The following is an 18230-nucleotide window of genomic DNA, read 5'->3' as shown; positions in this document are numbered from 1 at the left end:
GGATGCATGCTGGATAATAAGCGAACGAAACCCAATTGGTATGAAAATGATGCCACATGCAACTTGCCAACATTGAAAACAAAAAAAAACGCGAAAACACCGTTTAATAGTAAACATAGATGGTGTGTCAGTGTTTGTTTGCTTGCTTGATACACTCTTTAGGACCGCCTCGTTGTTTTATTTTCATCTTAAAATACATTAGGCCTCTATTTCTACCGGATAATGCCAACACTATTTGACTGGGGTATCGTAAAGCGTTCTGAAATTTACGACATTTGTTCCAGTTTTTCTCTGGGTGCGTTCCACGTTCCTCGGATTTCCTACAGTCAAAGTCGACGCCTTCTGTACGACTAGTCATACCACTCCATATTGTTCACAATTCGTGATAATAATTTATTTGGTGCGTCAAGGGACCCAAGGACATGAAATGATAACTTGGGATGTACTTAAACTCTATGTCCTTGATGCGCGTCTTGATGAGTACGTACTACGTTTGATTTGTTCGAAACGTCACATTCTCCAATAAACTCTGAACGCATCACGACTTCCGCTTACCTTTCATTTACTTCCGCAGCCAGTCGAGCTAACAAGGGTTAGCTGAAATTTCTTCGTAACGCCCGGACAATTTTCATTCCCCAGCCATGGGGAAGTCATTTGCCAACTTTATGTGTAAAAAAGATTTTCACCCTGCGTCGAAGTCGAATATCAAAAAGGTGAGTCAAAGTTTGTGTCGATGAATGAAGCATTTGCCGTTTTTCCTTTGCTAGTAAACAGATGTAGCAGACGCAGACGCTGTCGATGCGGACTGTTGATAATTAAAAGGGATTGATTGAAAGTCAGGTTTGCTGCATTATATGATGGTTTTTAGTGGAATTTCTTCCTTTCTTGAACCTCTATTTATACACCCTACTCGTTCCTACGACGTCCAAAGTGTACTCGTCCTTTTCCTTGTGCAGGTATGGATAGCAGAGCAGAAACTCACTTTCGAAAAGAGAAAGCAGGAAGACCTGATGCAGGCATATTTGAAGGAGCAGGACACCTACAACAACAGGTACCCAATTACCCATAATGTCCTCCCAAGTGTCCTTGAGAGTTTTGAAAGGCGCTGAGAAATAAAATGTATTATTATTATTATTATTATTATTATTATTATTATTACTACCACTACTCCGTGCGACATCCGGGTATGTTTAGTTGAACACAATTGCAGAAACTACTGAAAGACTACAGAGATATTAAATATACATTTTCTGACCAATTAATTACAATTGAACATTTTCTCAAGCATATAGTGGTTGGTAATACACATGAAGATTAATATGACTATTAATAAAGCAATTTAACTTTTCATTATTTGAGTATTTATGTGGTCTTTCTTTCCTTTAGGGTGTTGATGGGGGATGACCGTGTTAAAAATGGCCTCAATTTCATGTATGAGGCTCCGCCGGGAGCATCCAAAGGTACGTCCGTCCGTCCGTCCGTCCGTCAACCCGACTCTTAAAATTGCATTTGTGCGCTCAAGAAAAACAAACATTTGCCAAAACAGGACATTAAATTCACATCAAGTTGCTCATTGTCATAAAAAGAAAACACTGAAAATGTTGTATTTTATTGAGGATGCCACCTGTGAAGTGGGAGAAGGCAAATTTGGTGTACATATGCTTGGTGCCGCCTCTTTAAAATGTGAACAAGAACAAAATGTGTGGTCATTTTTATTTTATTTAATTGCTGATACTTGTCGCTCTCTCCCCCCATTCCTCTCCCTGCTGCAGAGGACAAAGCAGAGGTAAAATTATTTAATTTATCGTTTACCGTATGTATTCAAGTATAATGCGCACAGCTAATTTTCAATTAAAATGGAGTCTAAAATGTTGTTTGACTTTTTCTCGGCTGAGACCAAGCGTAGCAAGTGGCAACACGTGCGTCCGTGATAAAAATCATTTATTGACAATGTAAACTTCATCACTTTCTTCTGAGTCTGAATTCAGAAATGCTCATCAACAATCCAAAAAAAGGAATGGGTGTGATGCGGGTCTTTCCGAGAATCTAAACCGCAGGGCACCTTCACAACACAGCTGAATAGCCATGGAATTGCTGCCCCCTCCTGGAAGGGAGAAAGCATTAAAGATAGATGAAGATTTTTTTTAGTTTATAACGCACACCCAAACTTTGAGTTCTTTTTTTAGCTAGAAAATGTTGCGCGTTATACTCGAATGAATTACGCTACATGGCAATTTCGCCCATTTGAATCCATGTTCTTTTTCTTAAAGGAGGGAGAAGAAGAGTGCAAATTTGAATGGCAGAAGGGAGCCCCGAGAGAAAAGTAAAACACAAAAAAAAAGAGAGAGAGAGAAAACGTCTCCCCGCTCACTAAAAGTTTACCAGACTCCTCATTGGTTATTGAAGCGGAATTGTCATTTTTTTTTACAGGTATGCTAAAGATGACATGAACATCAGAGATCAGCCTTTTGGAATCCAGGTGATTTGTCAAATTGGCTACTTCCCAACAAAAATTTGACACATTTGATGTTCACTGTTCTTATTGGACAACTTTGAATCTGGCTTGGAAGAGATGAGCTGTCCAGTTTCTTCGTTTCTTTGCCATCGACTGTTTCTGGAAGTCAAATAAATGCGTCCCGTGTTGACTTTGCAGGTGCGCAACGTGCGCTGCATCAAATGCCACAAGTGGGGCCACGTCAACACGGACCGAGAATGTCCTCTCTTTGGATTGTCAGGCATCAACGCCAGCGCCGTGGCTTCCGATGACGCCGCAGGTACGCTTTTTTTTATTTTAGATCTGGCAGTGTATGAGTGGCTCTTTGGCACTTTAACTGCTTCACTGCCAGACGATGTGCAGAAATGCGTCCACTCCAGTGCCAGGGTTTTTGTCATTTTCACTCAAATTCCAGGATCCATAGAATATTGACTTTTAGGACGACATCAACATTCAATGCGGCGTAAGAAACCTTAGACACTCTTCTTTCAGAGGAAAAAAAGTTAATTCCCAAGTGATGTGGGTCTGGAGTTATCTGAGATTGAAATGGGGGCAGCTGTTCAAAATACAATACAATACATATTGATGTATATAGTGCTTTAACCACTGCTGAAGCTGTAACAAAGCACTAACATGGACAAAAAGCAAACGCTGCCCCCTCGTGGAACAGGAAAATCATTGCCAGAGGTCTGACTAGCGCTTTATCGAAAAAGAAAAACCAACACCTGAAGAAAAATTCAGGAATGGCGCTCCATGTCATGCTTTTCAACTCCCGAATAAATTCTGGAATGGCAATGAATGAGTTAAATAGTTATGAAGGGAGCTGATGTGAAAGACAAGAATGGCCAAAATAGGGTTCGATGGAGACAAGTGATTGTCTTTGGTGTCCCCCGACGTCCCCACGTCCCCACCTTTGCCCAGCTCTGAAAGGAAGCAAAAAACAAAATGGAGTCCAAAAAAAGGAGTCTCTTAGCATTTGTATTTTCTTGCCGTCGTATCGGATGACGTGTTCATGAGCAATTTGACACACAATAAGATGATCTGTGCAGTGTGTGCGTGGCGCTCGGGGTCAAACGCAAACGCTGCAGAAACGCAAGCCGTCCCGTCGCATTTTCCGCCTGAGCAAATTTGTACTCGTGCAATCGGCGAGTAATCATGTTTCCCCTCCGCGAGATCCGCTCAACGCCTCCATTTTAGCAATAACCGCCGAAGGTCACGATTGCGTATTGTGATTTAGTTCACCAAGTTGAATCCTGAAATTCCCACCTTTGCGAAGGGACACGGCAGAGGGGGTTTCTTTCACCGATGGCTCTGCGATGTGGTCCTTTTGCGCTGAACAGGTCCTTCCATGCACCCGTCGGAGCTCATGGCCGAGATGCGCAACAGCGGCTTTGCCCTCAAGAAATGCGTCCTTGATCGCAGCGCCACCATTTGTGAGACGGCGCAGGTCATTCATTGACACACACACACACACACACATACATATATATATATATATATATATATATATATATATATATATATAGTTCCTAAAAAAATGAGAATAATCCTTGAAAAGGGAAGAATGTACTTTATGGCAGGCAGGCAGGACAACAAATAAAACGTGCTACGTGCATAGTGTTCATTTTATTGGTATGTGCGTCCGTTTTGCGCCACTAGAGGGAGCCCTCTGACCTCTTGCAATCCTGTGGACGCCAGATCCAATTCGGATTGGATTTATTCATTTTATTTTGTCGGCATAAGAGGGGAAAAAAATCATATTAACCTGTTACGTTAGTGTAGTGTTGGACAATCGGTCCTGTGAATAACAAAAAATATACACATTTGGGGATTCTGTTCTTGGCAGTTTTTCAAGAAAAACAATATGTTCATTTTTCGTCAAATACATACGAGGACTGGAGAGCTTTCTTTTTATTTTTTACGTATGTTATTTGATAACAACAGCTAACTTATCACAAACATCCTTTTTTTAATTGTCCTAAATATTGATTGCCTATTTCTTATCTTGTTGACCAATTTGTCTTTATTTTTCCTTGAAGGAATATGTTGCGAGTGACCAAGAAGCTGATCCAGAAGTGGAATTTTTAAAATCTTTAACAACTAAGCAGAAACAGAAGCTGCTCAGGTAAAACACTTTGGTCTCCTTTTTAAGATTGACATTTTACTTGATTTCTTTAAAGCATCGGCGGATTTTAAAACTCGATTCCGATGACGGGGTAGCAAAGTGCAACCGCGGTTATCAACGTGTCAGCCAAACGACAAATTTTTGTCCAAACGGTGAAGAAAAAAAATCCCGTGTGTGACTCATCGGCAGGAAACTGGACCGTCTGGAGAAGCGGAACGGCAAGAAAAAGAGCAGCAAAAAGGACAAGAAGAAAAAGAGCAAACGGAAGCACAAGAAAAAGCAAGAAAGCAGCGACAGTTCGAGCAGCAGCAGCGACGACGATGACGACGACGATGACTCATCCAGCAACTCTGACGGCAACTTCAAGAGCCAAAAAAAGAAGAAGAAGAAGAGGAAGAAGACGACATCCGGCCGCGAGCACAGCGCCGACGCGCCACATCGCAGCCGACAAAAAGCTTGGGGCGACCCGCACGACGGCGAACGTGGTCACCCGCCGACGCAGAGAAGCCCCGAGCGGGAGGAGACGAGGAAGAAAAAAGATGATCCGCCGCGGGGAGGTCGACAACGCAAACGAGAGCGAAGCCCAAGCGGCGAACGCCATCGCAGACGACACGCAGAGAGGGGGGCGAAGCCAAGTCAGACAAGTCCAAGCAGAAGTCGCCTTAAGAGCAGTCAACGCCACTTTTCGGGCTCCCCTCCATAACCAGAACCAGAACTCACTATCCAGTTTTCAAGAACCGTGCAGTTTCATCACGCACCGGTAGAGGGGGGCAGCGGACAAAATATCTTTCCCTCCACTCGTTCAATTTAATGGACACACACACACACACACACACACACACACACACACACACACACACACACACACACACACACACACACACACACACACACACACACGATATCGTAAAAATGTGTGTCACTCTTAACTAATAATACATTTAATTTATAAGCGCAATGTAAAACACTCAAGGACAATTTTCAATCACAGCATAAGTTTTTCCGCAGGTGAGCAGCGCCACTCGACCGGAAGTAACACCAACGAAAAAAGAATCATCCATCATGTGTCTACTCGAAAAAAAAAAAAACGATTTTTTTTATCGTGTCGTTGTATTCCGTATTAAACACCAACTTATATTACAACTATTAATATTGTATGAGTAGATTTGCGTTATTGGAATGGTCGATGACCATTTTATATTTGAGTTACTTCCGGGTTGAGTGAACGTTGGCGGGTCTCTGGCTGCCGAAAAAAATATCCTGTTAAGTGCTCTTGAGAGTTTTCAAAGGCGCTTATAAATGACATTTATCATTATTATTAATTGAATTATATTTTTGGGGGTTACATATAATATCTCTCTTGGTAACGATGTTATTTATCCACAATACGAACACCCCACCACCACCTCCGTGATGACAATTACTGTACGTATGTGGGAATTGAAAGCAAATAAATGCAAGTCCAAATCTTTCTTTTAAAACATTAAACTGGTCCATTTTGAGTAAATCCAAATCGGCTATTTGATTTAATTGAACTTTAATGGGAAGCGGTGCTTTGCCCTTTAAACGTGTTGCACTTTAATGGAACGTGTCGAACTGTGATGCGAATTCATTTATTTTGAGTTGGATTACAAATATTTTTTTCACATCCGATTTTTAGCCATTTGTCCACTGATTTTTAAAATAGGACTGGATTTTTTTGCATTTACGAGTTTTGAATTAGACCACCCTTCTTGGCGACCCTGAAAAATAATTCCAGAGCGCCATTGAACGCAGCACTCCCACCTGCCTTCTACAACCTCCAACGTTTTATTAACTTAAATATTTTTCAATTTGTACGATAGTTATTATTTGACCGCTTAAAATGTCATTGAGACTTTTGAAAGGCGCTTATAAATAAAATGTTTTATTATTATTAAAAAACAACAATTTGAATTTGGACAATTTCCTAGACGTCAAAATCGTTGCCAACAAAAAAAAGAACAAAATATGATTTTTTGTGTGATTAATTAAAGCTGTGATCAATGGCGCGTCCCTAATCTTGAAGTACAAGACACGCGTGCTCCAAGTCCTAATTAATCCCATTTGCATTTGGCCACGCAACGCCCTTTTTACGCCACATTAAGCCACGATTTATTCTACGCGTCGAAAAAAATCGTCATTGTCAATTTGGCAATTGAAATAAAGCGAAGTAAATACCCCAAATGTTCCATCACACAGTAAAAAAGCCTTTTCAACGTGTTTTAATTATTTTTTAAATGAAAGTCTTATACGTGTGGATTTTTTTAACAAGTAAACATTTATATAGATTATTTTTAGCGACCACAAAATAATAATCAAAGGAAAACTGAAGAAAGCTGTGCACGTACATAGATCCACAAAGTGCATGGAAAAGTCAACTCCCTGACGTTCAGGATGAGAAGCAACAAAAACAACGTGTGAAGAAGATGAAGTGATCACGTGATCGTTCGTCCTATACAAGATACAGCAACTCACATTGTCCCAACAGGTTTCAAAGCGGAGTTGAGCTGAGCTGAACTGAGCTGAGAGATCTTATTTCGTTTGGAAATATTCCCTTCTTCAATAAAACCCGCGTGATGCAGTTCCGGGGGATTGCGGGATTTTTCAGGGCTCGTCACGTGGCGACCGGTCCTTAACGCCGATCCCGGGGTTGACCCCTTCCAAAATAAGATCCGGGGACTCGGACCTGGGCGTCTCCAGGTTACTGGCGTCGGTGTCGCTGTCGCTTCCCTTCTTGGGCGCGCCCCCGGCCGCGTGCGTCTTGATGTGCTTGCTGAGGTGGTCGCTTCGCATGAAGCGTTTGTTGCACACCGGGCAGGCGAAGCGCTTTTCGCCGGTGTGGGTCCTCAGATGTCTCTGGAGCTCGTCGGAGCGCGTGAAGCGTTTCCCGCAGAAGAGCCAGTTGCACACGAACGGCCTCTCCCCGGTGTGCCACCTCAGGTGGGCCTTCAGGTGCGACGTCTTGCCGTAGACTTTGCCGCAGCCCGGGATGTGGCAGCTGTGCAGGCCCTTGCGACGGAGGCTGGCCCCGGCCGGCCCCAGGCGCTCGGCCTCCTGGCAGTTGGGGCAGTCGCACGTCGCCCGGCCGGAGTACCTCCGGGAGGAGCGCGAGGAGGAGCCGCCTCCGCCGCCGCCGCCGCCGCCGCCGCCGCCGCCCGAGATGGCCGCCGAGGCGTCCGCGTAGGCGGGCAGCACCGTTTTGAAGCCCTCCTGGGCCAACAGGTGCTGGCCGGCGCTCAGCAGGTGCGACGCCCCGGGGCCGATTCCCGTCGAGCTGAAGGCCGAGTGAGTCAGCGACGAAAAGTCCGCGTTGTAGCCGCTCAGCTGCGAGTGGATGGCCTGCGGCGCCCCCGAGTGCAGGGAGCCCTGAAGGGAACCCGCGGGGTTCTGGACGTCCAGCCACGAACCGGGGTTGCCGTGGACGTCCCACCAGGACGAAGCGCCGTTGGCCACCTCGCCGGAGATGCTCGAGTGGAAGCCGGACTTGTACCACGACTCGTACGGGTGCGCCACGCCCACCCGGGGGTACAGGCTCTCCGCCGAGGGGTGCACCTTGGAGATGAAAGCCGACTGGCCGGACTCTTGGGCGGCGGACGCGCCGCCGTTGGCGAACAAGCCGCCGTAGTCGCCGGAGAAGGCGGCCGACGTGGGCGACGCGGAAGCCAGGCAGAAGGCGCCGCCGCCGCCGACGCCGGCGCCGACGCCGCCCGTCGGGGCTCGGCTCGTCGCCACCGCCAAACCGGGCAGAGCCGAACCCAAGTTGCAACTCGACGCGGATCTCTTCCACGGGTGAAACCCCCCCTTGGAGAAGGCGCCCGACTCCGGCAAAGCGCTCAGCGGGCTCGCGTTTCCGATTTTGTTGCAGGTGGCAGCCAGCATCGCTAAAGGGGTCGTTCCGAAACGAGGCTCTTCCTGGAGGAAAGACAACAAAGTTCCACTCACGCAGGCCGCCCGGACCTCCGCCGTCATACGTCGCCGTCGCGGAAGAAAAAGAACAAGTTGGCTCAACGAGCGCTACTTAGAAAACAACTCACCCCGAGAATGGAGGTAGCCATATCCGAGTGACGTCCCGGAGTTGGCGGCGTGAAACCTCCTCGGAACCCGAGCGATCCCGAGCCTCCGCGTCGTGGCTCGGCTCGAGTCTTTTGAGTTGAAGAGCGACTCTTGTTTTCAAGTGGGGCTCGCCGAGTTCAAGCGGCCAATCAGAAAGCGACTTCCGTCAAGGCGGAAGCGGTCACCCAATCGGAAGAGTGGGCGCGCGTTGCCACTCTTTGGACCGCGCCCGCAAAGCGGCCGCTTCACGTCCCGGTCTCCGGCTCACAGAATCCTCGACTCGACCGCACCGGATTTGGCCTTTTAAATGCCCCCCGTTCGTTCTCTTGAGCCCCGCTCGAATACGCGACATCGTTTTTTACTTCTTTTTGAGCAAGTCATTCAAAAGGTAAGCATTTCTTCATTTACGCGAGCGACTCGTTCTTTTGTGATTAGCAACTCCGTCCTACGTCATCAACGTTGACTGCGGAAGACTTGGTAGCAAAATTAAGTTCCGTCATAGCAAAAAACAGACAGCTTTTATTTTTCATTCCAACGTGTGAATTGTTTCAAGAGAAACGAGCAGAGAAAAGGCAAATTCGAGTCAAATGGCTCATAGAGTAAATATGCAATTGCGATGATTGATTGTTGTCATTTAGGAAAGCGGCCACCTCATTTTCATGCTTTCGTGCACGCGTAACATCGCCACGTGCTAACTAACGTGTATTATTGATTCCCAAAAAAGTTTCAAACAACACGGAAGATATGCGCACTATATAGGATACACTTAAAAGAAGGATTCATAAATAACAATTTATTATACATGACATCATGATGTAACACACGTGAATCAATTTTAATGCGGAAGGAGAAAGCCAACCCGGAAGTATTTGCATTTCAGTATTCAAAACGAGTCTCGTTATGGAGCCTTATTGGTGCCAGTCGATAAAACGTCATTTCGATAAACGTATAAAAATAAAATAATACACCCGCAAATTGTGCAGCTGATTAGAAAAAAATACATTCGACATTCAAGGATTTTTTTTAGTAGTGACGGCAGTGGCAATTTAAAAACCTAACGTATGAAATGCCAATTTACCCAAATTAATTATATCGTGTATAATACCTGAAAAAATTGTATATATATATATATATATATATATATATATATATATATATATATATATATATATATATATATATATATATATATATATATATATATATATATTTCTCATAATCAAAATGATGTCATGCACTTTATTTGTCCCCGTTTTCTGTGACGTGATTGAGCGCAGGTTTTAATGTGAACCTCTTCGAAAACTGAAAGCCTTTAATAATCCCACAATGGGGACATTTGAAACGTAGACAAGAGAAAAATTGAAAAAAATAAATGTAAATAAATGTATATGTATATATATCTGACATAGATTTATATAGATAGATATCCCATACACATTTATGTATAAATAGACACGACATATATATTATATAAATAGATGGATATATAGATGATATGACAGATATATATATAGATAGATATGACATAGATATATATGGATAGCTATATAGATAGATAAATTTATATAAATATATATGGATATCATGTATTTAGTGTGTATTTATTTTTCTTTGTTCTTTGGATTACTAAGTGATTTTGCAAAAGCAAGAAAAGAAGGGATGTGTTTTAAGGATAAAAGAGGCCCCTCAGGTTGTGTTTTAGCGCATGCATGCAGTGCTGGAGGGGCTCTGCGTGCTCTCCATTTGTGAGCACCGCCGCCGTGCGCCAATTAGCAGCCCATTACACGCCATTAGATTGATCAATGTACCTTAAACAAAGACATGATTTATTTGGGTGAACGAAACGCTCCGCATCATTTGTGGTGAGTCGAAGTGAGGGACGGAAGGGGGCGCGTGCCTTCAAGGGGGTGGGTTTCCGTGCGTCCCCCCCAAAAAATATCACCCCCCTTCCAGCACCCCTCCCTACCGTTCCGTTTGCCTCATTCACACCCACATTTTGACTGCCTCACTTTCTGCCTGTTCATCTACTTTGTAGTCGACATGCAGGCTGCAAGATTATTTAGTATTTACATGTGCAATTGTGCCCCTGTGTGCTTTCGTTTGTGTCTCTGCAGCGGGCGAGTTGATGTGGGGACATGCAATTGAAATTCGGCGTCTCTCACAAACAGGACAAATGTGACGCGCGGCCCCTTATTATAGTCAAATTATTTGCCTGCAATTAGATGAGCAATTTGTCAAGAGCTCTTTTACATTCTGAGTAATTAAAGCGAATTTTAACATTGCACACAGTCTGCTCAAGTAGAAGAAAAAGTGAGGAATTCAACAAAGTGGAATACTATTTCTATGCATGCGTGGCTGTCCTCAGTGCATGGAGACGTTGGCTGAACCTGCCACAATATTGAGCGTCTCTGCAAACAAAAAAAAGAAAAAGAAAAAGAAAGAAAATCCATTTTCAATGACAACACTTTGCTGTTCATGATACTTTTGTTATGAAGGGTGTAGAACTGCATCCAACTGGGAGCTGATTTTTGTTTTTGTGACCATGCTACTTACTCTGAGAAAGAGGCAAAACATTAGAAAGGCCCCTTGACGAGGACACAGAACTGCATGGGCATTGTTTCATTTGGAAGGATGAGCCCATTTTCCCGTGGATAAGGCGCATCTAAAAACCTTGATTTTGCGCCTTATACGCAGGGGCGCCTTATATATATATACCTATGGAAATACAGGTAACATCCGACTGACTTGGGACCCAGTTCCGTTCCGACCAAAGGGTCACAAGTCAAAATGGTCGTAAGTCGAAATCCATTCATCCTCCGGTGCCATCACACAGTCGATTGCTGTGCGAGAGTGAGATGCTGGCTGGCCAAAATTGTCATACGCGTTGCCGGCCTGCTAGTGCGTTGCTAACTTTCTATCTATTTGAGTTATTATGACTGCTTTAATTCCTGTATACGATAGTTGTCCATGTTAAGCGCTTTGTTCTAGCTTCAGCTGTTGTTAAAATGCTATATAAAACAATATGTATAATAATACATTTCATTTAGAAACGCCTTTCAAAACTCTCAAGGTTACTTTACAGTCACAGGATAAGTTTTTCTCTGTGGGTGAGCAACTTGGAAGAACTCAAATAGATAGAAAGTTAGCTAGCTGGCTAATGGATAACTAATAGATAGCTCGCGAGTGTGTGATTTAGCGTCCGGCTACTTAGGTCAATGTCACCCAGCATTCCGAATTGTTTTGTTAAAAAACAAAACTGGTACAGTCACCTCCCAGGTGTCCCAATGCCATGTAGCCAATTAATGTTTGTACAAAAACAGCCCATAAATGCCACTTATGTCAATGTCATGAAAAGATGCTCTCAAAACAAGTGGGAGCGGTTTAAACACTCGTAACAAAAAGGAGATGAACGCAAATTCCTTTTGTCTTCTTCAAACTGCATCCATTTCAAGACATTTCATTGAATCACTCCAAAGTTGCTTACCTTGTTTTTCCTCACAAGTCACACGCAAGCCTTTTCACTCTCTTGACACAATAACTATAAATAATAGAGACTTTGAAAAGAATATCCCAACCTTAACCGCATAACATCTAATGCTACCTATATCAAATTATCATATCATTGTGACAAAAAAAATAGACTATATATATATATATATCCATACAAATTGACAGCTAGCTAGCTAGGATCGATCTTGTGCGCTAGCTAGCTAGCACACTGGACCTTGTTTTTACACACAGTAACACGCAGGCCTTTTCACTCTCTTGACAAAAAATATCTCCTGAACAGAGACTTTGAAGTAACTAAGCTGCTTATTTTTATTTGTGATTTATGTGGCTTGGATATACATTTTCTTTGGGTGAAAATTCTTTCCCTACACTAAAATCTGGAATGTTTTGTGCATTTTCCGACATTTAATGTAACCTTCACTCACTTCAGGAAGATGTTTCTCTTCCGATTAACAAAGTCCAGAAAAGATTCCCGCAGCGCACAAAAAGCATGTGCGAATGATACCCAAAAAAATGTGTCAGTAAAATAAAGTGCCATTTTGTTTTTCAGATCATTTGTTGTTTTAAGCAATAGTGGCAAATAACGTGTGTGTGCTGATTATTAAGCGGTTGTGGGGATCGTCCTCCTTTTGTGCACTTTGTGTTTGACGTGCTGTCACAGCATTTAAATGAGCGTTTTGCTCTGGCGAGAATGAGCTTTTTTTCCTTTTTGTACTCGTGGCGGATGATTAGAACAAAATGCCTTTCCGTCCTGAGTGGAGATGGCCACGGCTCCAAATAAAATCTTGGGTGATTGAAGGTCGCAATATTTTGAATTCTAATGGGCCTGCAAGATAAATTGACTAGAGACTCTTCCTGCTTCCTCCTCAGATTCCTTGCCCCCCCCACCCCCCACTCCCTCCTTCAGTCCACTGTGAAAAGAACCACTGGGAAATGCAAGGACCGATGATCATAGAATTATTGGATGGTGATTCTAAAGCCCTCAAAGAGGAGTTGCTATGGAGATCTTGTTCCAAACTGTGAAATGATTCTGCTTTGAAAGGCCGGAGGGTCTGAAAGGCGAACACATCATTGTTCAGGTGGCGGTTGGTTAGGAAATTGCTGGTGCCTGTGCAATCAGCGCCACTGTGGCACTGAAGGACCTGAAAAGGTTTCTTCTCTGATGCGGGACAACACTTGTGAGCGTGTGAAGCTTGCTCCCAGTCCAGGCACTCTCACGCTCTGCCTGCGTTTCAGCAAAACAAAAAGAATGTCAGTGGTCAAGCTAAAGATGACAAGAAGATGAAATTGTTTGTTTAGCTTTTATTTAGTCAAGGTCATCCAATCTGAACTGATTTTCTGTCAATCCACTTGGGATCCGACACTTTACCATTATTATTTTTTTCAACGCATATTTCTCTTTTTCTGAAAATGCAATATGAAAAGGACTTTATTTTTGAAATGATGTATTCGTGGGAATTAGTATTTATACAAGCACACCGGTAAAATGTTTGTAATGCACTGTAATGTATATGTTTCAAAAAATCCCACAAACACAAAAATCCGAAACAAAATAATAGACGATTTTTTGGGGGGGAAAACACGTTCGACAACAACAAAAACATCACGCAACAGACGATTTTGCGGTCTCAAAATTAACACGTTGTCAACACATTAACACTCCTTCTTTTCCTTTGGCCTTTTCCCTTCAAGGGGTCGCCACAGCAAATCAGTGTCCTCCATCTTCAGAGGTTTGATCAGCATGTTTGTTTTGGCCAAGCTTTTATGTCAGATGCCCTTCCTGACACAACCCTCTGTATTTATCCGGGCTTGGGACCGGCACAAGAAGACTTATGTCCCTTTGTGGCTACAGAACAAGCAACTCGCTCAGTAAAAGGCTCCCAAACACAAAATGGTCATCGGCACAGCAACATTCAAAACACTTTAACACAAATTCCCTTAAACGATTCGCTTTGAACGCCTTCGTTGGCTTTTTACGACGGCCGTTGAACGTGCCTTGTTTACTGCACTGTTCACGTTGTGCGCTGTTTGGCCTCTAGGGGACAGTGTGGTGCACGAATGGCGATATCTCTCCTGTAGTACGTTACTTAAGTAGCCAGAAGAAGAAATTCATGGCCAAAACACGAAGGTAAAAAGTAATAATAATACATTTTATTTGTAAGCGGCTTTCAATGTCTGGAAATGTTTGACTGGGTGTTCACTGAGAAATAATAAAGACTCTTTTGACCAGGAAAAAAAGCGGGTCGTGCTGCTTTATGGAAAAGGAAGGATTTACCGTGCACGCTGTCAAAACAAGTAAAACTACGATGGAGTTGGCAGGTAAGCGCAGCTCTGGTGGAAATGGCCCAAAGGCAAATTTGAAAGGAACAACACACAAATAACAAATAGAAACGCTGAGTAAAGAAATGTTTTTGAAGGGGTTATCATTCAGTTCTGTCAGCGATAGTAACGGTACGATCTGGGGGGTGGGGGGGTCACATTGTGCGGCTGTGGAGAGACTTTAACTTCGAGATAACATTTTGGTGTTGGCATCGCATTAGCGATAATATCGCTAATGAGACAATGCATATGCACCATTATGCATATCGCCGAAATGCATACATGTTAATTTTCAGAAATCGTCAATCGGGTGATTTTTGTACTAGCGACTCTGTGGTGCGTGTTAAAATAATGTGAGCGTGACAAAAGTGTAAATTAGCAGTAAATAAAACACAAAAAATGCTTACATTGTTTATTCATACATTCAATAGTTGCTTTATGAAGTGAGTATTGTTTAATTGAGCATCTTCATCTTTATTAAGCTCATAGACTTGCTTGTTTGTAGCCACAAGGGGACACAAGCCAGTGTCGTATTGTTCCGGTCCCAAGCCTGGATAAATACAGAGGGTCGTGTCAGGAAGGGCATCAAACCTCTGAAAATAGAGGACAGATTCGCTGTGGTGACCCCTGAAGGGAAAAGCCGAAAGGAAAAGAAGAAGATCGTGAGTATTGTGGTCAAAATCGGGAGTCTCCTGAGCAAATCGTGAGAATCTTTTGAATCCATGAAAGAAACACCATAAAAAGATCACGTTATCTATCAGGAAAAATAACAATCGGGCCAAAGTGCTTTGAATGTCTCATTTTGGCTCTCAATGTATTGAGGATAATTGCAAGAACGCAAAGGTGTGAATATGTCATCGCTGTTGGTTTCGTGTTTCCTGTAAAAACGCATTTGATTGAATAGCCTTCATGTTCATCTGTAATGTTTCAATCCCGGTAAGACACTCGTAAAATAGCTTTTACGACTGTGAATGCCAGCAGAATTGCGGCGCTGACTTGACTTTTTTTTTAAAGGCCATGAGAGGAATGCGACTTCTTCAGATGTGCTCTCGCCGCCTTGCGTGTGAAGACACGCGCAGGATGTGGAAGGCGAATGAATGCTGTCGTTTCAACAGAATGATGTTGACCACGTCTCCTCCCCAGGTAACGACATCGCAGGGCGCTCGGCTCAATCAGGATGGCTATTGATCTCTTTGACTTGACACAGATTGCAGTCTTGTCTGTCGACGGCATTTAAAAGTGATGATAGCTGAAATGGAAAAACTCCAAAATGGTAGGGGTAACCCAGGTCTTTCCCAAAACCCTTTAAGAAGTCACGTTATGGCGGAGTTCCTGTCGCCCTCCTTCCCCCTCCGCCCCCAACTTGGAGTGCCACGTAAATCCTCAAATTGGAAGTCTTTGTCCGCGGTTGGTCGCTTAGATGAGTCCTTTGTCACTATGATGTCATTTTCCATCGGCCATTACATGTATTTATTTATCAGGACGCCATTTTGAGACTGGTTGGAACGCATTGAAATTATTTTGGTTAAATAAACAAGAAAATATGAATCTCAGAAGATCAATTTTCATGATGAGGACACCAGCAGCATTTCATGAATTAACATTGAAACAAGGCGTCGGGTTAGGTTTGTGTAAGATGGTGGCTCTTTGTTTTGTTTTTGGAGGAGAATTAGGGAGGGGGTCTTGGTTTTATCTTTGCACGGCGGCGGCCCTTTTTGAGGACTAATTGAAAGAAGTGGCCCCTCAGACTTCCTTTTTTCTCTCTCTCTCTTTTCTCATCCATTTGTTTCGTGGCTCTCAGCCTTGCGTTGGGCGGCTGTAACGTTGAAGCGAATGCTAAATTAGGCAGAATTAACCGAAGGGAACGACGGTGGAAGATGCTGTGACCGAAGGAGAATGTCAGCTGATGACTCAGTCGTGAATGATCGGCTGCTGCCGCTCTTGTTGAATCATCTGCTTCCCATGTTACAGATTTAAGATAAGATCGCATTATAGATCTAAAGAGGGTGTAGCTTTTCGTATTTCCAGGACCTCCGTTTGCAATGATTGTCATAACTCAAAAAGGATTTATTACTCATGTAAATACTTTGGAAACGACAAAATTGCCGTGCCGATTTTGCGCGGCGATGTCGCCTAACCGTACGTTGCGATGGCGGCTCACGAACGCGTATCCTTGCCGCCAACAAAGTGATTACGTTGCAGCACATTTGGCAACTTGCTCCAAACACAAAGGGCAATTTTCATTGCAATCACTGCTAAACAGGGAGCCGGTAAATTGCTGCAGCAAAACAATAATTCCACTGATTAGCCCTTTTTCCAGCGAGCCCAAGTCAACTGTTCGGCAAAGAGGAGACCAACCCAAACAGGCTGATTAGACAAAGTCATTGAGGAAGTTCATTTCAGCGCGAGGATGACAGCTTCTGTCGACAACGCGCCGCCATTAAATCATACGTGGATCAGGGGCGCTGCTTTATGACGCCCTTGTTTTATTTCAAAGCGCGAAAATCAAGTTCATTGGGCGGAACAACCTTGCGCGCGTTCCATTAGGCTTATGATGATGATTTTTTTTGTTTCATGGATGACACGCCAGAACTCTTTCTTCACAGTTGACGGTAATTGCTCATGTTGGCATGCTAACGTGCTAGTGGCTAACGATGCAGAGGTGGCACGCTCTCGACTTGAAGACAAGTAACGATTTTTGCGGAATAAAAGACCCGGCAAAGTAAAATTACGGAGTGAACTTTGGAAGTGGAAGTGGTGGAAGTGAGTTCCAGAGTTTGGGAGCAGATGTATGTATATTTATGTATATATTGTATAGATGTATAATAAATAAATAAATGAATACAAATGGATAGCATTTGTATTTATTTATTCATTTATTTGTGTATTTATATATTTATGTATTTATTCATTTGTGGATTTATGTATTTATTTACTTATTTATGTGTATATTTAGGTATTTATTCATTGGTGTATTTATCTATCCATTTTTATTCATTCATGTATTTGTTTATTCATGTATTTTGCATTTAGGTATTTATTTTTAGTTAGTTATTTATGTATGTTCATTTGCATATGTATTTATCTATCTAAACATTAGTATTTATTTATTTATTTGCATTTATTGATGTATTTGGTTATTTAAGGCGAGTCTGCCTCATTGTTCCTTAATGGGACCTATTCCAGCTAAAGCAGACTTTAAGCGAATCTATATTGGTCGTGTCAAAATCTAGTTTTTGGCAAGGCATATAAAGAAGCTTGCTGTCGTAGGATCCATTTTTCCACCTTGTCATAACCATTTTTGAAAGGCAGCCGAGTGTGGTTTTCACATCTTCACCCATTGTGGCAAAAGTCAGCATTCAGGAAAGAAGCAGTTCTAAAAGGTGCACGCGTAAAGAATCAAACGTCATTTTTTTTTATTTTTATGAGCCGATCAGCAAAAGTGACGTCGCTTTACTGTTCGTCAGGGCTTCACCCGTCTGTCAACAGTATTTTTACAGGCAACGTTAACAGACGCCACCAAGCACACGCCGAGCATACCAGACACACTTCATTGAATGTTTCACCTGCCTGCCTTGCGCTTTTTTCCTTGTTGAAGGAGACGCGCTTGCCTTTTATGACCGCGCTGATTTACGATAACGTCTGGAAAAGGGCAGCGTGGCTAGCCTCATAGTTCTATGATCCCGAGTTGAAATCACCAATCTGGTC

At 43.1% G+C, this 18230-nt stretch overlaps 2 protein-coding genes and 1 long non-coding RNA gene across 8 annotated transcripts in view; 2 read left to right on the top strand and 1 right to left on the bottom strand.

The window, feature by feature from the left end:
• Positions 1 to 557: 557 nt before the first annotated feature.
• On the top strand, positions 558 to 6116 carry cirsr (corepressor of RBPJ and splicing regulator). 2 transcript variants are annotated; one of them, XM_089003458.1, is made up of 10 exons: positions 558 to 713; positions 957 to 1051; positions 1387 to 1460; positions 1773 to 1786; positions 2271 to 2323; positions 2431 to 2479; positions 2654 to 2774; positions 3835 to 3941; positions 4534 to 4619; positions 4809 to 6116. In XM_089003458.1, the coding sequence occupies exons 1-10, from the start codon at positions 642 to 644 to the stop codon at positions 5320 to 5322; spliced, it is 1185 nt and encodes a 394-aa protein (XP_088859584.1). In that variant the 5' UTR covers positions 558 to 641; the 3' UTR covers positions 5323 to 6116. The 2 variants fall into 2 exon arrangements, with proteins under 2 accessions (XP_088859584.1, XP_088859585.1); XM_089003459.1 differs by lacking the exons at positions 558 to 713; positions 957 to 1051; positions 1773 to 1786 and having other exon boundaries at positions 1415 to 1460; positions 4809 to 6115.
• Positions 5470 to 8796, bottom strand: sp9 (sp9 transcription factor). Its single transcript, XM_089003457.1, has 2 exons — positions 8675 to 8796; positions 5470 to 8552 (listed from the first exon to the last, which is right to left on the bottom strand). Exons 1-2 carry the CDS (start codon positions 8693 to 8695, stop codon positions 7245 to 7247), a joined length of 1329 nt encoding a protein of 442 aa, XP_088859583.1. The 5' UTR covers positions 8696 to 8796; the 3' UTR covers positions 5470 to 7244.
• A 64-nt stretch (positions 8797 to 8860) lies between these two features.
• Positions 8861 to 18230, top strand: part of LOC148894188 (uncharacterized) — a 40314-nt gene continuing 30944 nt past the window's right edge. For 3 of the 5 annotated variants that reach the window (XR_016115888.1, XR_016115884.1, XR_016115886.1), the window contains exons 1-4: positions 8861 to 9081; positions 14434 to 14522; positions 15028 to 15184; positions 15537 to 15665. This is a non-coding gene — a long non-coding RNA (uncharacterized LOC148894188). Of the gene's footprint in view, positions 9082 to 13895; positions 14332 to 14433; positions 14523 to 15027; positions 15185 to 15536; positions 15666 to 18230 lie in introns of all 5 variants that reach the window. The other 2 variants (XR_016115885.1, XR_016115887.1) reach the window with 2 other exon arrangements.

Source organism: Hippocampus bargibanti, linkage group LG08 (genome assembly GCF_051943395.1).
Source record: "Hippocampus bargibanti isolate YZ-2025 linkage group LG08, ASM5194339v1, whole genome shotgun sequence".
In the NCBI taxonomy this organism is placed as follows: domain Eukaryota; kingdom Metazoa; phylum Chordata; class Actinopteri; order Syngnathiformes; family Syngnathidae; genus Hippocampus; species Hippocampus bargibanti.
The sequence above is the reverse complement of the archived record's forward strand: the minus strand, read 5'-3'. Positions and strand labels throughout refer to the sequence as shown.